A 19,421-nucleotide genomic window follows, 5' to 3' on the forward strand; every position below is an offset into this window, starting at 1 on the left:
CTCGTCAAAGAAAAATTTTGGATGCTATCTTCTAGATCACAATGATTGGTTATACTCTCTGGATCTCAAAGAGGCTTACATTCACATTCCCATTCATCCAGTCTCTCACAAGTTCCTCAGATTTCGGGTGGGAACTCATCATTACCAATATAGGATGCTACCTTTTGGTCTGGCCTCATCTCCCAGAGTTTTCACCAAATGCCTAGTAGTGTTAGCAGCAGCTTTGCAAAGTCGTAGTCTTCAACTTTTCCCATATCTGGATGACTCGCTCATCAAAGATCCAACGTCTCAGGAGGATACTGTAGCGACTCAACAGACTATTTGGTTCCTACAAAGTTTGGGATTAGAAATCAACTTCCCCAAATCTCAACTACAGTCCTCTCAAACTCTACAGTTCAATGAGACTCTTCTAGATACTGTGCAACTCAGACCATTCCTTCCACAACAGTGTCAGGATGCACTCATACAACTTTGTCACCAAATGTCCACCCTCACTTCACTTGATGGTTCTCCTAGGTCACATGGCCTCTACAGTTAATGTGATTCCTTTTGCCAGACTTCACCTCAGGATTCCTCAGTGGACCCTGGCTTCTCAATTGTCACAGGCTTTCGACCCACTCTCTCAGTACATTACAGTGACATCATCTCTATGGCAATCTCTTCAATGGTGGATGCTCTCTTCCAATCTTTCCAGAGGTTTGCTGTTTCAAAACACCTCCTCACCAGAAGGTTCTCACAACGGACTTGTCAACCTACGCTTGGGGGCCTCATCTCGATGGTCTCCATACTCAAGGGCATTGGTCTGCCATAGATCGTCGAAATCACATCAATCTGTTGGAACTCAGAATGATTTTCAATGCTGTCAAAGCTTTTCGGCATCTTCTTCACGATCAAATTGTGCTCATTCACACAGACAATCAAGTAGCCATGTACTATGTGAACAAACAGGGAGGAACAGGGTCTCACCCTCTTTGCAAGGAAGCTCAGAAAGTTTAGAATTGGGCAAGTCCTCACAACATCTTTCTCAAAGCTGTCTATATTCAAGGGCAGAAAAATTTGCTAGCGGACAAATTGAGTCGTCTCCTGCAACCTCACGAATGGATACTCAATTCTCCAACTCTCCATCACAAACTGCCCCAGTTTTGTTCCAGAATATACTCTCCTCACTGCCTGGAGGCAGATGCCTTTTTCCTGGAGTGGACGAACAAGTTCCTCTATGCGTTCCCTCTTTTTCCTCTCATTCTCAAGACTTGTCAAACTCAAACACAAGCATGCCACCATGATTCTGATAGCTCCTCGGTAATCCAGACAACCTTGGTTCTTCCTTCTACTTGAACTCAGCAGCAGGGAGCCACTACTTCTACCAATTTTTCAGTCTCTGCTTACACAGAGACACGGTTCTATTCATCATCCCAACCTGCAGTCTCTATATCTGACAGCTTGGTTCCTCTCGACATGACTTCAAACCTTCAGTTTTCTCAATCTGTCAGAGACATTATAGATGCTTCTAGAAAACCTACCACCAGGCAATGTTACATCCAGAAATGGACTAGGTTTTCTGCTTGGTGCAATCTTCATCACATGGAGCCTCAGTCTACTTCCTTGTCTTCAGTTCTGGATTACCTTTTTCATTTCTCTCAATCTGGCCTCAAATCCACTTCTGTTAGAGTTCATCTCAATGCAATTGCTGCTTTTCATCAGCCGCTAGAGAGGAAACCTCTCTCTGCTCATCCTGTGGTTTCCAGATTTATGAAAGGACTTTTCAATGTCAAACCACCTCTCAAATCACATCCAGTGGTTTGGGATCTCAATGTTGTTCTTGCTAAACTGATGAAGCCTCCATTTGAACCAACGTCTACAGCTCATCTGAAATATCTTACTTGGAAAGTGGTCTTCCTCATTGCTCTTATGTCGCAGAATCAGTGAGCTCCAAGCTTTAGTAATGGACCTATCCTTTACAGTATTCCATCATGATGAGGTGGTTCTTGCCCAAAGTTTTTACAGAATTTCATCTCAAATCAATCAATTGTGCTGCCAGTGTTTTTTTCCATAGAAACATAGAAACATAGAAGATGACGGCAGAAAAGGGCTACAGCCCATCAAGTCTGCCCACTCTGCTTACCCACCCCCTGTCTATGCCCTAATGACCCAATTTCCTTATCTTGACCCTCGTAGGGATCCCACATGGGTATCCCATTTATTCTTAAAGTCTGGCACGCTGTCTGCCTCGATCACCTGCACTGGAAGCTTGTTCCAATGATCAACCACTCTCTCTGTGAAGAAATACTTTCTGGTGTTACCATGAAATTTTCTGCCCCTGAGTTTGAGCGGGTGCCCTCTTGTGGCCGAGGGTCCCTTGAGAAAGAAAATATCATCTTCCACTTCGACACGTCCCGTGAGGTACTTAAATGTTTCGATCATGTCTCCCCTCTTCCTACGTTCCTCAAGAGTGTAGAGCTGCAATTTGTTCAGTCTCTCTTCGTACGAGAGACCCTTGAGCCCCGAGATCATCCTGGTGGCCGTCCGTTGAACCGATTCAATTCTGCGCACATCTTTACTGTAATGTGGCCTCCAGAATTGCACACAGTACTCCAGATGAGGTCTCACCATGGCCCTGTACAACGGCATTATGACTTCAGACTTTCAGCTGACGAAACTTCTATTGATACAACCCAATATCTGCCTTGCCTTAGATGAAGCCTTCTCCACTTGATTGGCAGTTTTCATTTCTGCACTGATGATTACTCCTAAATCTCATTCTGCTGAAGTCCTAGTTAAAGTTTCTCCGTTCAAGAAGTACGTCCTGTATGGATTTCCGCTTCCGAGGTGCATGACCTTACATTTCTTAGCATTGAAGCCTAGCTGCCAGGTTGAGGACCAACTTTCCAATGTAAGCAGGTCCTGCGCCATATAATTCTGTAAACTGCATTCACTTACTATATTACATAGTTTGGCGTCATCGGCGAATAGTGTTATTTTACCTTGAAGCCCTTGAGTCAGATCCCCTATGAATATGTTGAAAAGGAGTGGACCCAGGACCGAGCCCTGCGGCACTCCACTGGTCACCTCCGATGTTTTAGAGAGGGTACCATTAACCACCACCCTCTGAAGTCTGCCACTCAGCCAATCATTGACCCATGCAGTTAGTGTCTCTCCTAACCCCATCGATTCCATCTTGCTTAGCTTGCTTTTCCAGGCCTCATTCTTACCCTGGAGAAACTGCTCTTCATACATACTCTGGACTGTAAGCATGCTTTGGGCTTCTATTTGCAAAGGACTAAATCACTTAGATCTTCTCCTCAACTTTTTGTCTCCTCTGATCCAAACAAATTGGGGCATCCAGTTTCCAAGAGAACAATTTCCAACTGGCTGGCTGCTTGCATTTAATTCTGCTATGCTCATACTGGGCTGCAACTGGAGGGTCGAGTAACAACCCACAAAGTTAGAGCTATGGCAGCTTCTGTAGCTTTCCTTAGATCTTCTCCTATTGAGGAAATCTGCAAAGCTGCCACCTGGTCCTCAATTGATACATTCACCTCACATTACTGTTTGGATTCTTTTTCCAGATGGGATGGCCATTTTTGCCAAGCAATATTATAAAATTTATTCTCCTAAACGCCAGCACTCCCACCATCCCATTCTGGTTAGTTTGGAGGTCACCCACACGTGAGAATATGCTGGGATAAAGCACAGTTACTTACCATAACAAGTGTTATCCAGGGCAGCAGGTAGATATTCTCACAAACCTCCCACCTCCCCTGGTTGGCTTCTTGGCTACTTATCTGAACTGAGGAGATGCACGCCCTACGTCGGGCGGGAAGGCACTCACGCATGCACGGTGTGGCAGTCACAAACTTTCTAAAGTTCTTCAAGCAAGATTGCTTATGCAGCTGTCTGCATCGGGTCTCCGTGGATGACATCATCCATACGTGAGAATATCTGCCTGCTGTCCCTGGATAACACCTGTTATGGTAAGTAACTGTGCTTTTCCTTCCTTCCCCCCTCATCCCTTTCACTTCAACAGGTCATTTGCAGCGATTCCCACACTACCTGCTGCTAACTCTGAAGCTTCTCCTCTGCTGCATCCTGCCTGGTCATAAACAGGAAGTTGTGATGGAGGGGGACGGGATACGGTAGAGGAGAGGCTTCCAGGTTAGCGGCAGACAATATGCGGGAAACTGAGTTGCACCTGGGGACCTATTGACGGGATGCTTTAGGGAGAGGAATGCAGGAGTCCAGCCTGCTCCCCCCATACAAGCATTGCTGAGGTCCATAATTGCTGGGTGGGCCCAAACCCACCCAAGCCTACCCATGGCTTTGCCTCTGGACAATATGCTAAAATATGAAGAGTTATGCATTTGGGCTATAATATAATATAGGGGTGAAATAATGTGGGACATGGGTATGATCATGTCTGATGATAAGGTGGCCCAGAGCTCCATGTAGTTTAGTGTGACCGCCCAGGGTACATCGCTATTGGGCAGGGTGGAAGCATTTGAAGGCAGCCTGCAACTCTCTCAAGGTGGCCAAGTAGAGGCTGGTGTTTCTTCACGTTGGGGATTCACTCTACTTCAACTTAGTTGCTTTTTGTTCTCCCCTCATTTCTATAAAACTGGCTAGACTGGGAGTGCTTTGCAGTCCTCATAGGCTGTAATAATTTCTGTTTTCTTGTTCCTTTTGTCTGTACTCTGATTCTTTTCCTTCCCACTCTTGGAATCTCATTCCTTTTTCCTACTCCCGTACATCTTTTTTTTCCACAGGGGAATCTGGATTCAAGTCTTGTTATGCTGAAGTACTGAGAGTTGTAGCAGGGAAACTTCACCGGGTGGATGAGATGAAAGAAAGCACTTTCTATGCATTTTCTTATTATTATGATCGAGCTGCTGATACAAATCTGATAGGTAAGGTGCTATGAGTAATTGTATATCATTGTTAGTGGAACTTATCACACACTTCTAATTCATTCAGTTTAATCTGTAAGGAGCTCTGTTAATTCATGTAGTGTCTAACTTGAAAACATCATGACAGAAGGTAGTGTTAATCCCAAGTGGTCTATAAACAGAACAATTGAAACATAGAAACAGACGGCAGTAAGGGCTATGGCCCATCCAGTCTGCCCACCCCAAAGACCCTCCCCTACCTTTCTCTGTGAATAGATCCCAAGTGTCTGTCCCATTTGGCCTTAAAATCAGGCATGCTGCTGGCCTCTATAACCTGAAGTGGAAGACTATTCTAGCGATCAACCACCCTTTCAGTGAAAAATAATTTCCTGGTGTCCCCATGCAGTTTCCCACCCCTAATTTTCCACGGATGCCCCCTTGTTGCCGCTGGACCCTTGAAGAAGAAGATATTTTTTCTTCCACCTCGATGCGGCCCGTGAGATACTTGAATGTCTCGATCATGTCGCCCCTCTCTCTGCGCTCCTCGAGCGAGTATAGCTGTAATTTATCCAGCCGTTCTTCGTACGGGAGATCCTTGAGTCCCGAGCCCATCCGGGTGGTCATTCTCTGGACCGACTCCAGTCTCAGCACATCCTTGCGATAATGTGGCCTCCAGAATTGCACACAGTATTCCAGGTGGGGCCTCACCATGGATCTATACAATGGCATAATGACTTCCAGCTTACGGCTGATGAAACCCCTGCGTATGCAACCTATGATTTGTCTTGCCTTGGATGAAGCTTGCTCCACTTGATTGGCAGCCTTCATGTCTAAGTCACCCTAAGTCTCGTTCTGCTACCGTTCTAGTTAGGATCTCGCCATTAAGGGTGTAAGTTTTGCATGGATTATGGCTGCCCAGGTGCATAACTTTGCATTTTTTGGTATTGAAGCTGAGTTGCCAGTTCCTAGACCAGCGCTCCAGTAGGAGCAGGTCGTGCATCATGTTGTCGGGCATTGAATTTTCGTTCGTTGTGCTTTTGCCCACTACATTGCCCAGTTTGGCGTCATCGGAGAATAATGTCATTTTACCTCTCAGCCCTTCTGCTAAGTCTCTTATAAAGATGTTGAATAAGATCGGGCCCAGGACTGAGCCTTGCGGCACCCCACTGATCACCTCCGTCATTTCTGAGGGAGTGCCGTTCACCACCACCCTCTGAAGCCTACCTCCAAGCCAGTTCCCAACCCATTTCGTCAATGTATCGCCCAAACCCATAGAACTCATCTTGCTTAGTAACCTGCGGTGTGGAACGCTATCGAATGCTTTGCTGAAGTCCAGGTACACGATGTCCAGGGACTCCCCAACATCCAGCTTCCCCGTCACCCAGTCAAAGAAGCTGATCAGGTTGGATTGGCATGATCTCCTCTTAGTAAATCCATGTTGACGGGGATCCCATAGATTCTCCTCATCCAGAATCGTATCCAATTGGCATTTGATTAGAGTTTCCATTAGTTTGCTCACTATTGATGTGAGACTCACCGGTCTGTAGTTTGCCGTCTCCATCTTGGAGCCTTTCTTGCGGAGTGGAATAACGTTAGCCGTCTTCCAGTCCAAAGGGACACTGCCTGTACTGAGGGAGAGATTGAAGAGTGCGGACAGTGGCTCCGCCAAGACCTCACTCAACTCCCTAAGCACCCTGGGGTGTAGGTTGTCAGGCCCCATTGCCTTGTTAACCTTGAGCTTTGACAGCTCACCTTAGACACTGCTGGGCGTAAACTCGAAGTTACTAAACGGGTCAATTGAGTCAACCTTTGTCTGTAGCTGAGGGCCAAGCCCCGGTGCTTCTCTGGTGAATACTAATCTAATCTAATCTAAACCTTAAGTTTATATACCGCATCATCTCCATGAGAATGGAGCTCGACACGGTTTACAAGAACTTAAAATAGTGGGTAAAGAAGAAGAAAAAGGATTACATGAACTTATGTGTAGAAGGGGGAGAGAAAGGGGGGAAGGATAGAGCTACAATTTGCTGAAAAGCAGAAGTATTAATTTAACAGTTGGGCTTTTTCCGAATCCTTTTCCACATAGTCTCCGTCTGGTTTCCTAAGACGTACAATCCCGCCTGAGTTTTTACTTCTGTCACTGATATATCTGAAGAAGGATTTATAGCCAGAGATTCCTCCATGTGGAATTTAGCCTCCCTGACTGCTGTTTTGACGGCTTTTGACTTGGTCAGGTAGTCTGCTCTAGAGTCCTGTTTCCCCGATTGTTTGTAAGAGATGAATGCTTTTTTCTTCTCCTTGATGAGGTCCGAGATCTCCGCAGTGAACCACTGCAGCTTATTGTTCCTTCGCCATTTACTTATTAATTTAACATAGCAGTTTGACGCTTCTTGTATGGTGGCTTTCAAAGTTGACCACATTTCTTCCACGCTATCGGTTTCTGCTTGGCTATGTAGCTCCTGGTGAACAAAGGAACCCATGTCTTGAAAGTTTGTATCCTTGAATTTGAGGACCTTGGTCAGTGTGGTAGTTTTAGTGAAACCTTTCCTAAGATTGAACCATACCATGTTGTGGTCACTGGAGGCCAATGTGTCGCCCACCGAGACCTCTGTGAGACTTTCTCCATTGGTAAGTAAAAGGTCCAGAATTGCCTGGTCCCTTGTTGGGTCCAACACCAGTTGCCTGAGACCAGCTCCCTTCATAGAGTTTAATAGCCTCCTGCTGCTGCCGGAAGCAGAGGTAAGTGTATCCCAATCCACATCAGGCATGTTGAAGTCACCTAACAATACTGTGTCCCCACGCAAGGTGATATTTTCTATATCTCCGATAATTTCCATATCGAGGTCATCCTTTTGTCTTGGGGTCTGTAGATTACGCCAAGATACAGGCATTTGTCCTTCCCTCTGGCCATATTAACCCAAAGGGATTCCCCAGTGTACTGGACATCTGAGATTCTTGTGACCTTAATGTCATCTAACATAGTAACATAGTAACATAGTAAATGACGGCAGATAAAGACCCGAATGGTCCATCCAGTCTGCCCAACCTGATTCAATTTAAATTTTTTTTTTTTTTTTTTTCTTCTTAGTTATTTCTGGGCAAGAATCCAAAGCTTTACACGGTACTGTGCTTGGGTTCCAACTGCCAAAATCTCTGTTAAGACTTACTCCAGCCCTTCTACACCCTCCCAACCATTGAAGCCCTCCCCTGCCCATCCTACACCAAACGGCCATACACAGACACAGACCGTGCAAGTCTGCCGAGTAACTGGCCTAGTTCAATATTTAATATTATTTTCTGATTCTAAATCTTCTGTGTTCATCCCACGCTTCTTTGAACTCGGTCACAGTTTTACTCTCCACCAACTCTCTCGGGAGCGCATTCTAGGCATCCACTACCCTCTCCGTAAAGTAGAATTTCCTAACATTGCTCCTGAATCTACCACCCCTCAACCTCAAATTATGTCCTCTGGTTTTACCATTTTCCTTTCTCTGGAAAAGATTTTGTTCTACGTTAATACCCTTCAAGTATTTGAACGCCTGAATCATATCTCCCTTGTCTCTCCTTTCCTCTAGGGTATACATTACATTACATTACATTACGGATTTCTATTCCGCCTGTGCCTTGCGGTTCTAGGCGGATTACAATATAGAAAATATCTGGGACATTCCAGTAGAATTACATTTCAGGATAGGAGTAAGTTACAGGAACAGTGAAGAGTTATGATATTACAATTTCACAGCAGATATTACTTATTACAGAAGATAGTACATATAGCAGAGGATAATGCATTTTGCAGAGGTAATACATGTCAACTCGATCAGTTAAGTCGGGTGTAGTGTAGAAGAGTTACAGTACATTCTTGATCACAGACAAAGAGATAATATGGATGAGTGATTCCGAAGTCGTTGAATGGGAACTCATTGGGCGATGGTTAGAGTGATGGGAGATATTTTTTGAACAGTAGTGTTTTTATTTCTTTGCGGAACTCTTTTATGTCTGTTGTTTTGGTCAGTAATTTAGAGATGTCAGAGTCTATTTTGGCTGCCTGTGTCCCTAGGAGGTTGTCATAGAGTTTCTTACGACAGGTACTGTTGAGTGGTGGATAGGTGAAGAGGTTCTGTGTTCTCCTTTTTCTTGGTGGGTGGTAGTAGTGAAAACGGTTATTTAGGTAACTGGGTGCCGTGCCATGGGTTACTTTGAAAATGAGACAGTAGAGTTTGAATTGTGTTCTTGCTTTTATTGGTAGCCAGTGGGATTCTAGGTATGCATTGGTAATGTGGTCGTATTTGCTGAGTGAATATATGAGTCTGAGGGCTGTGTTCTGGATGGTCTGTAGTTTTTTTATTGTGTTGGTCGGGCAAGGTAAGTAGAGGCTGTTGCAATAGTCGACGATACTTAGTACCATGGATTGGACAATGATCCTGAATTGGTCTTTTTTGAAGAATTTTCTGATTTTTCTTAAATTTCGCATTGTGAAGAATGCTTTTTGGGTGATTTTTTGGATTTGTGTTTGCATTGTACAGCATCTGTCTAAGTGTATTCCAAGGATTTTGAGGGAGTTCTGTATAGGGTACTTGATTGAGTTTACTTCCAGTTCTGTTAGGGATGGTTTTTTGTCTTTCTCTAGTAATAAGAATTTGGTTTTGTCAGAGTTCAGCTTCAACTTGTGATCTATCATCCATTCAGGGCATATTCAGGGCTTCCAGTCTCTCCTCATATGTCTTCTGGCGCAAGCCTCCTATCATTTTCGTCGCCCTCCTCTGGACCGCCTCAAGTCTTCTTACGTCTTTCGCCAGATACGGTCTCCAAAACTGAACACAATACTCCAAGTGGGGCCTCACCAATGACCTGTACAGGGGCATCAACACCTTCTTCCTTCTACTGACTACGCCTCTCTTTATACAGCCCAGCATCCTTCTAGTAGCAGCCACTGCCTTGTCACACTGTTTTTTCGCCTTTAGATCTTCGGAAACTATAACCCCAAGGTCCCTCTCCCCGTCCGTGCATATCAGCTTCTCTCCTCCCAGCATATACGGTTCCTTCCTATTATTAATCCCCAAATGCATTACTCTGCATTTCTTTGCATTGAATTTTAGTTGCCAGGCATTAGACCATTCCTCTAACTTTTGCAGATCCTTTTTCATATTTTCCACTCCCTCTTCGGTGTCTACTCTGTTACAAATCTTGGTATCATCTGCAAAAAGGCACAATTTTCCTTCTAACCCTTCAGCAATGTCACTCACAAACATATTGAACAGGATTGGCCCCAGCACCGAACCCTGAGGGACTCCACTAGTCACCTTTCCTTCCTTCGAGCGACTTCCATTAACCACCACCCTCTGGCGTCTGTCCGACAACCAGTTTCTGACCCAGTTCACCACTTTGGGTCCTAACTTCAGCCCTTCAAGTTTGTTCAACAGCCTCCTATGAGGAACTGTATCAAAGGCTTTGCTGAAATCCAAGTAAATTACATCTAGCATATGTCCTCGATCCAGCTCTCTGGTCACCCAATCAAAAAATTCAATTAGGTTCGTTTGGCACGATTTACCTTTTGTAAAGCCATGTTGCCTCGGATCCTGTAACCCATTAGATTCAAGGAAGTACACTATCCTTTCTTTCAGCAACATTTCCATTATTTTTCCAACAACTGAAGTGAGGCTCACCGGCCTGTAGTTTCCTGCTTCATCCCTGTGACCACTTTTATGAATAGGGACCACATCCGCTCTCCTCCAATCCCCAGGAATCACTCCCGTCTCCAGAGATTTGTTGAACAAGTCTTTAATAGGACTCGCCAGAACCTCTCTGAGCTCCCTTATTATCCTGGGATGGATCCCGTCTGGTTCCATCGCTTTGTCCACCTTCAGTTTTTCAAGTTGCTCATAAACACCCTCCTCCGTGAACGGTGCAGAATCTACTCCATTTTCTCGTGTAACTTTGCCAGACAGTCTCGGTCCTTCTCCAGGATTTTCTTCTGTGAACACAGAACAGAAGTATTTGTTTAGCACATTTGCTTTCTCCTCATCACTCTCCACATATTTGTTTCCAGCATCTTTTAGCCTAGCAATTCCATTTTTTATCTTCCTCCTTTCACTAATATATTTGAAAAAAATTTTATCTCCCTTTTTTACATTTTTAGCCATTTGTTCTTCCGCCTGTGCTTTCACCAGACGTATCTCTCTCTTGGCTTCTTTCAGTTTCACCCTGTAGTCCTTTCTGCTCTCCTCTTCTTGGGTTTTTTTATATTTCATGAACGCCAACTCTTTCGCCTTTATTTTCTCAGCCACTAGGTTGGAGAACCATATCGGCTTCCTTTTTCTCTTGTTTTTATTGATTTTCTTCACATAAAGGTCCGTAGCCATTTTTATCGCAACTTTCAGCTTAGACCACTGTCTTTCCACTTCTCTTATGTCCTCCCATCCTAACAGCTCTTTCTTCAGGTACTTTCCCATTGCATTAAAGTCCGTACTTTTGAAATCTAGGACTTTAAGTATCGTGCGGCCACTCTCCACTTTAGCCGTTATATCAAACCAAACCGTTTGATGATCGCTACTTCCCAGGTGAGCACCCACTCGAACATTAGAGATACTCTCTCCATTTGTGAGGACCAGATCCAATATCGCTTTTTCCCTTGTGGGTTCCGTCACCATTTGTCTGAGCAGAGCCTCTTGAAAGGCATCCATAATCTCCCTACTTCTTTCCGATTCCGCAGACAGAACATTCCAGTCCGCATCCGGCAGGTTGAAATCTCCCAACAGCAGAACCTCCTCTTTCCTTCCAAACTTTTGGATATCCACAATCAGATCCTTATCAATTTGCTGCGATTGAGTCGGAGGTCTGTAGACTACACCCACATAGATAGAAGTTCCATCTTCTCTTTTCAGAACAATCCATATCGCTTCTTCCTCTCCCCAGGTCCCTTGCATTTCGGTCGCTTGGATATTGATCTTTACATAGAGAGCTACTCCTCCACCTTTATGACCATCTCTGTCCTTCCTAAAAAGATTATATCCCGGTATGTTTGCATCCCATCCATGTGATTCACTGAACCATGTCTCTGTGATAGCAACAATATCTAGATCTGCCTCTAACATCAGGGCTTGCAGATCATGAACTTTGTTGCTTAGACTGCGAGCATTTGTGGTCATCGCTTTCCAGCTATTTTTCAGCGATAATCTCCTTTTTCGTATGGATTTTTGTGTCGTTTCACTTTCCGTTGCAATACTAAGAAATGAGTTGCTGATATTGCTTATGTTGCAGCCTTTACTACTATCATATCTTTTCTTTTGCCGGGGATGGTCTCTATAATTGTCCTTCGTACATACACCACCCCCACCTTCTAGTTTAAATGCCTAGAAAAATATTGTCTAAATTTCTCTGCAAGGTTTCTTTTTCCTGCTGTAGTAATATGTAGCCCATCAGTGCAATATAGCTTCTTGTCCTTCCATGTATTTCCCCATCCTCCTATGTACCTGAAGCCTTCTTGATGACACCAGGCTCTGAGCCATCTATTAAAATCCTCTGTGTTTTTCACTCTTTGCTCTCCCTTTCCATATGCAGGCAGTATTTCAGAAAAAGCTAAAGTCTTTACAAAAGGTTTCACTCCCTCACCAAGCTCCCGAAAAGCTTTCTGTGCTGCAAGTATGGAGTTGTTAGCCAGGTTATTTGTTCCCAGATGGATAACAACATCAGTGTTAAAATCCTTAGTTTCTTTCTTAATTATAGTCAGTATTTGCCTGGAACTCCTGGTAGCTGAGGATCCTGGAAGACATTTCACTATTTTGGTCTCCTCGCCCTGTGTTCCAAGGTTAATGCCTCTGATGATGGAATCCCCCAACAGTAATAGATTTCCTTTTTTGGCTTTTTTATTTGTACTTAGGGTGCGCTTGTTCTCTTGAGTTACCTTCATTGGTTCCAGTCCCACCTCCCTTCAGTTTTCTTGAGTATCGCAGTGCATTAGTGGAGCGAAGGAATTCTGTAGAGGTAATATTAGTGAAGGTGGATGTTTCTGAGTTACATGTCGCAGTCTTCCTGAGCCTACTGTGACCTATTTATTCCTGGGCTGTTTTATTCTTTGAGGTAGAGGTGGTAAGTTGGTATGATTTTGTGGAGTGATGGAAGCTGCTTTAATTATATTCAATTCCTGTTTAAGTTTGCAGAGCTCCTTCTTAATACTGGCAAGTTGAAGACAGATGGGGCAAGCCTTAAGCCTCCAAATAGTATGTCTTGGAATTAAAGCACCACAGTGATTGCATAGAATAAAGGTCATCTTGATTGGTTGTGAAGTCCTGATTATATTTATCTCTATATATGAATAGTGGTCCCTGGGGTTGGTGTGATTATAAGTCTTGCCCTTATTCCTATGAAGGGAAAGAGGAAATAAGATTTAACAGAGGAAAGAGAAGGGTTTATTTTTTTATTTTTTTTTTTTAGTAAGAAACAGGGATGAGAAGATAAATTAAGCAGATATAATGCTGAAAACCAGTGAAAAGAGCAGGGTAGGTCCTGCCAATCAAACCTCATCAGCTTCTTTGACTGGGTAACAAAAAGACTGGATGAAGGAGATTCACTGGACATAGTGTACCTGGACTTCAGTAAAGCTTTTGACAGCGTCCCACACCGCAGACTGTTAAACAAGATGAAATCAATGGGGTTGGGAGAGACTCTGACGGCATGGGTCAGAGATTGGCTGAGTGGCAGACGTCAGAGGGTGATGGTTAACGGACATCGGAGGTGACCAGCGGGGTGCCTCAGGGCTCGGTCTTGGGTCCGCTCCTCTTCAACATATTCATAGGAGATCTGACTCAAGGGCTTCAAGGTAAAGTAACATTATTCGCCGACGACGCCAAACTATGTAATATGGTAAGCGAGGACAATTTACAAGATAGTATGGCGCAGGACCTGCGCACATTGGAATGCTGGTCCTCAACCTGGCAGCTGGGCTTCAATGCTGGAAAATGTAAGGTCATGCACCTAGGTAACAGAAACCCGTGCAGAACTTATACCTTGAACGGGGAGACCTTGACCAGGACTTCAGCGGAACGAGATTTGGGAGTAATCATTAGTGCAGACATGAAATCTGCCAATCAGGTGGAGAAGGCTTCCTCAAAGGCAAGGCAGATGCTGGGTTGCATCCGTAGAAGTTTTGTCAGCAGAAAGCCTGCTGTCATTATGCCATTGTACAGGGCCATGGTGAGACCTCATCTGGAATACTGCGTGCAATTCTGGAAGCCACACTACCGCAAAGACGTGCAGAGGGTCGAGTCGGTCCAAAGAATGGCCACCAGAATGGTCTCAGGGCTTAAAGGTCTCCCGTACGAAGCAAGACTAGACAATTTGCAGCTCTACACTCTAGAGGAGCGCAGGGAGAGGGGAGACATGATTGAGACGTTTAAATACATCACCGGACGTATAGAAGTGGAAGATGACATCTTCCTTCTTAGAGGCCCCTCAACCACAAGAGGGCACCCGCTCAAACTCAGGGGCGGAAAGTTTCACGGCGACACCAGGAAGTATTTCTTCACGGAGCGAGTGATTGATCGGTGGAACGGGCTTCCAGTGCAGGTGATCGAGGCAAGCAGCGTGCCAGATTTTAAGAATAAATGGGACGCCCATGTGGGATCCCTAAGAGGGTCAGGGCAAAACACTAGCTAATCTTAAGGGGAGGGTCTATAGTGGGCAGACTTGATGGGCCTTGGCCCTTTTCTGCCGTCATCTTTCTATGTTTCTATGTTTCTTTCTAATATGAAATGCAGAGCAACTTATCTTATTGAATGAAGTTCCAGGGCAGCCTTGTTCACAGCAAGGTCCCAAAGATAATGCAATTAACCTTAGAAGTAAAACAGAGCCCCTCCCTTCTCCACCTAATCAGCAGAAAACAATGGCTGAATACTAGTAAGACAGAAATATAGGCTCTATACCACCTAAAACACAGTATTTAAACCAAAATGCAGGTTCTAAAAGTGCTACCCTAAAACACAGGATTTATAACAGGATTTTCCCTACTTTAGTCACCCTGAGCCACCGGCACCAGGATTTAATTAGAGTTAACAAAGTCTTACCCTTTTTCCTATGAAGAGGAAGAGGAAATAAGATTTAACAGAGGAAAGAGAAGGATTTATTTTTTGTGCTTTTTTATATTTTTTTTTTAGTAAGAAACAGGGATGAGAAGATAAATTAAGCAGATATAATGCTGAAAACCAGTGAAAAGAGCAGAATATGAAATGCAGAGCAACTTATCTTATTGAATGAAGTTCCAGGGCAGCCTTGTTCACAGCATATAATGTTCTTTAGTATATAATGCTACTCCTCCTCCCATTCTGCCCTCCCTGTCCCGGCGAAGCAAATTGTAACCCGGTATGACCATGTCCCACCCGTGGGAGTCTGTGAGCCAGGTCTCGGATATCGCCACCACATCCAGGTCTGCATTCCTTATTTCTGTTTCCAATTCCAGGATCTTGTTTCCCAAACTGTGTGTGTTGACGTACATAGCCCTCCATGTTGTATTTTTGTTACATCTCAGTCGGGATATTCCCGTTTGAGCTACTTGAATACCTTTAGCATTATTTGTGCTCTCCGTAGACCCAGAACTACAATGTGTACTCCCCCTAGACCCAGAATTACAATGTGACCCATGATTATGATGTGAACCTACCCCCGGCTCGTAAGTGTGTGTACTCGCCCCTGACCCAGAATTTCGGTGACTACTTACCTCAGACTCTAAAAAGTATTGATAGTTTAGTTCGCCAGGTATGTTGTTTGTGTCTGTACCCTCCCCTGACTTACCTAGTTTAAAGCCCTGTGAAGTAAGCAGGCTAGACGGTGTCCAAGAACATTCTTCCCTCTTCTGGTCAGGTGTAGTCCGTCGTGTCCCTGTAGCCCTTGCAAAGCATCTCCATGGTGCAGGAACCCGAAGTCCATCTCCATGCACCATCCTCGCAGCCAGTCGTTCGCCCTCTGTATTCGATCCTCTCTGGCTCTGCCCTTGCCCCTCACTGGGAGGATCGAGGAGAAGACCACCTGCGCATCCATCCTCCTCAGCTTCTTACCTAGGGATGTGCATTAATGAAACCTTTATCCTAAATGGGGACTAGTCCCTTGAATCTGAACATGTATGCTTCTTTCTCTGTACTGCTTCTAAAGCTGAAACTGACACTACAGACTCCTACACAGGACAAGCCTGAAGGTGGGAGATGAAAGTGAAAAGATTGTTTGTTTCCCTTTATTTTCATCTCCACCACCCACTAATTACCAGAAGTCTTCAAGTGGAGGCTTCGGTTACCTCTGACAAAAGTCAGACAGGACATTGGAGCCTCTTGTTATAGGCATCTCCCCTTTCCTATAGATTGTAGAACCTGAACTGGGACACAATATGAAGAAATTGGACACACATGTGGATTTTTCTTTACAGATTATGACACAGGTGGAATTTTAGAAGTAAGGGATTTTGAAAGAAAAGCCATAGAAGGTAAATATGAAGAGGAAAACAAATCAAATTCCTTTGATGAATCTTTAACACAAAGATTATTTGCTTTTTCAGGCACACTTGCTCTGTCTTTCCATTTCTTCTTTTTCACTCTCCATTCTTCTCATTTCTGCTTTCACTTTTTACAAATGGAGATTTTTCTTAGATTTCTAAGAGTGTTTATCAATCTTTGTATTTATTTTAGGGTTGATTACATTACATTGGTGACTTCGATCCCGCCAATATCTTTTAATTCTAGGCGGTGTACAACAAGAATTGGCCTGGGTATTCCCAAGGAGATTACAAGGTTGATAGCTATAGTATGCGTCGGGATCTGGGGAGAGTTGATAAAGTTTAGTTAGATCATTTGACAAATTTCTTGAATAGTATAGTTTTCAGTTCTTTCCTGAATGTTTTGTAGTTAGACATCTGGTCAGCAGATTGGAGAGGTGGCGATCTAGTCTCGCTGCTCTGGTGGCTAATAGTCCATTATATATTTTTTGCTTTGTATGCCTTTGATTGGGGGGTGGGTAAAGTGTGCTTGAGTTCTCCTTGGTCTGGATGTGCTATTCCTGATTAGGCGGTTGTTCAGATAGCTTGGCTTTGAATAGGGTGCAGTAGAATTTGTAATGTTGAAGAGAGTTTAACTGAGCAGGTTAAACCCCACTGAGCTGACCATCCTCTAATCAGCTAGGTTAGGAGTTAAGGTGAATGAGCAACTTAGCTGTTCTAAATATATGCATTGAGTTAACTGGGCATAACATAACTTAACATTGTACTTTTAAACCACGTAACTGTAAGTTCAACGTGGTTAACAAAAGATTAATAATAAAATAACATAAGAAACACATAAAATTATTTGGCCAGGTACTTTGAGAAAAGGTAAGTTTTCAATTGGGTTCTAAAATGTTTGTAAGAGCAAGCGCTACGCAACAAAGGTCGAAATTCCTTAGCGTAAAAAGCAGCCTGGAATGCTCATGTATGATCCAAAGATTTCTTGCTTTTGCAACCCTGAGCAGTGTGGTTTGCAGCCTGTGCCTGCTAGGAGTGTCCCTAGAGCAATGCACAAGTCTAAACCAGATTCCACTCAAATATCCCCTTTTAAAGCACAGTTTGAATCTATGGATGAATTACCTTTGTCCTATAGAGGGAGCGGGAGAGCAGGAGTGCAGGATTCCCATCCCCCACTGAAGCCTAGAATGATTATCCGGAAATCATTGCCTCCTGAGGGTTTGGGGCGGGGCTGCAAACTGCTATCCCTAAGAACCAAGTTACTGAAGAATCAGAGGCAGCAGGAACTCAGGCAGAACAGGCCACAGCACTCAGGGCTGAGAGTTCTGAATGCCAGCCTAATTCCAGAGTCCATGGAATTGATAGAGGCTGGTGAGGACATGCCTCTTGGTTTTCTGGAAGAACCACATGATATGGAGCTGGAAGTAAACCCTGAGACAAATGCTGAGTTGCCTTGTGAAATCCAACCCATGGAGGTATGCTGCATGAAAGCAAAGTGACTGACTCTGTTGCTGTGAGTAATTAAAGTTTATTTTTCTAATTGCTTGCAAATGCTGGATACTTCAAAGCCAGCTGAAGAGTAAAGAGGTTTTGTTTTGAACCGTGCAAGTGCTTTGTTTTTTTGATATTTGTTTTTCCTTTTTGGAAGTTTGTTGTTTTCCCTGGTGGGGGAAAGTGAACTGTTTTTCAGTCCCAGACAGTGGGGATAGCCCCATGTTCATAGTGGTGGGATAAAGGGCCAATTTTATGGCAGATTAACACCACACGGAGCACACTGTCTGACCAGCACTCTGCTGCCGATGAAGCCAGTGCGGGTGCACTGACTTGTGCTGAAGTAGTGCAGCCCTGAAGTTTATCTTGTTTTTGAAAGTTTTCCTTTCTTTTGCTGTTCATACTTTTTGGACTGCGAATTAATGTGGACTCTACTCTGTTGGGGAATTTCCTGTTGAATGTTTTTGAACTATTTTCATTTTGATGCACCCACAGAGACTAGTGGCTTATTCAGCTTTCTGTTTATTTTTATTTTGAGAATAAAGTTCAAGTTTATTTTGGAAAGAACTTACCTGGTGCGGTGGTGTCCTTAAACTAAACGCTTTATTATTTTTCCTTGTGCTGCCCGCAGCAGCTCACAAGAGGTTTTCTTGTACCAGTGGCCCAAGACCCATTGCCTTGAGGCTGCCGGTTACAGCAGATGGAAAAATAAACAAACCATGTGATCCTCTTCTATGTTTATATGATACTATAAGGAATCTGTCAGTCATATAAATTGGAGCAATAATAGCAGATGCCAAGTTAACTTGCAGGTCGACAGTCGTGCCTGGATATTCAACACTGGGAGCCCATGGCTCAAGCTGAATATAAATTGGCAGGTGATGTGCACTGTTATTAGTCTGACATTGCAATCTGAAATTAAAATAATTTTGGCTATGAAAATTCTTCCCAGAGTGTGCATGATTTAGATGCATTAGGCTTTATGTTTTCAGTGGTGAAAATTGTCTACCTGTTTTCATGCACACCCTAATATTGCAGTTATAAAAGAGTAAAACTCCATTAAGTTATGGAGGAGGGTAAATTTATAAAACGACGATATCCATGTCTTAATAAAATACTAGCACAAATCCTGCTGAATTCAAGCTAGATTGAAGGTCAGATATTACGCCTGCTTGAGAGCTGGTAGCTAGGTATTTTCCTAAATACAGACATCTTCTTCTTTAACTCTGCCCATATACGTGCCTAGGGAGAAATTCAGTAGTGGTGGCTTGGGATTCTGTAACAGCAGTCTAGTGCTATACTGAATAGTATATATTACTATTCAGCCATATTTGAATAATGAAAAATATTGTTTGGCCGAATATGAATCATGGACATTGAGCTTTAACTGGAGAGCAGTGAGTAACACTTGCTTCCAACTCTTTCAGTCTCCCTTTTCTTTGCTTTATTCCTACTGTGCTATCATTTTTTTTGTCAATGCCAAACCCTGTGCTAGATGTCAATCCTTATTTGCACTTATTTAGCATATGGGCCTCAGACCCACCACTCCACCACTTAGCAAAAACTTCAAGCGG

The 19,421-nt window shown here is 43.8% G+C and overlaps 1 protein-coding gene across 7 annotated transcripts in view; it reads left to right on the forward strand.

Moving 5' to 3' along the window:
* The window catches only part of ENTPD5 (ectonucleoside triphosphate diphosphohydrolase 5 (inactive)), a 368,562-nt gene that overhangs the window by 314,969 nt on the left and 34,172 nt on the right, over nt 1–19,421 (forward strand). For 4 of the 7 annotated variants that reach the window (XM_033952533.1, XM_033952535.1, XM_033952532.1 and 1 more), the window contains 2 exons: nt 4,761–4,901; nt 16,291–16,347. The exons of 1 other annotated variant lie outside the window; for it this stretch is intronic. In XM_033952533.1, the coding sequence (XP_033808424.1) occupies nt 4,761–4,901; nt 16,291–16,347 (198 nt within the window). The remainder of the gene's footprint in view (nt 1–4,760; nt 4,902–16,290; nt 16,348–19,421) is intronic. 2 more of the 7 variants (XM_033952534.1, XM_033952538.1) reach the window with 2 other exon arrangements.

This window comes from Geotrypetes seraphini, chromosome 7, assembly GCF_902459505.1.
Source record: "Geotrypetes seraphini chromosome 7, aGeoSer1.1, whole genome shotgun sequence".
Lineage (NCBI taxonomy): Eukaryota > Metazoa > Chordata > Amphibia > Gymnophiona > Dermophiidae > Geotrypetes > Geotrypetes seraphini.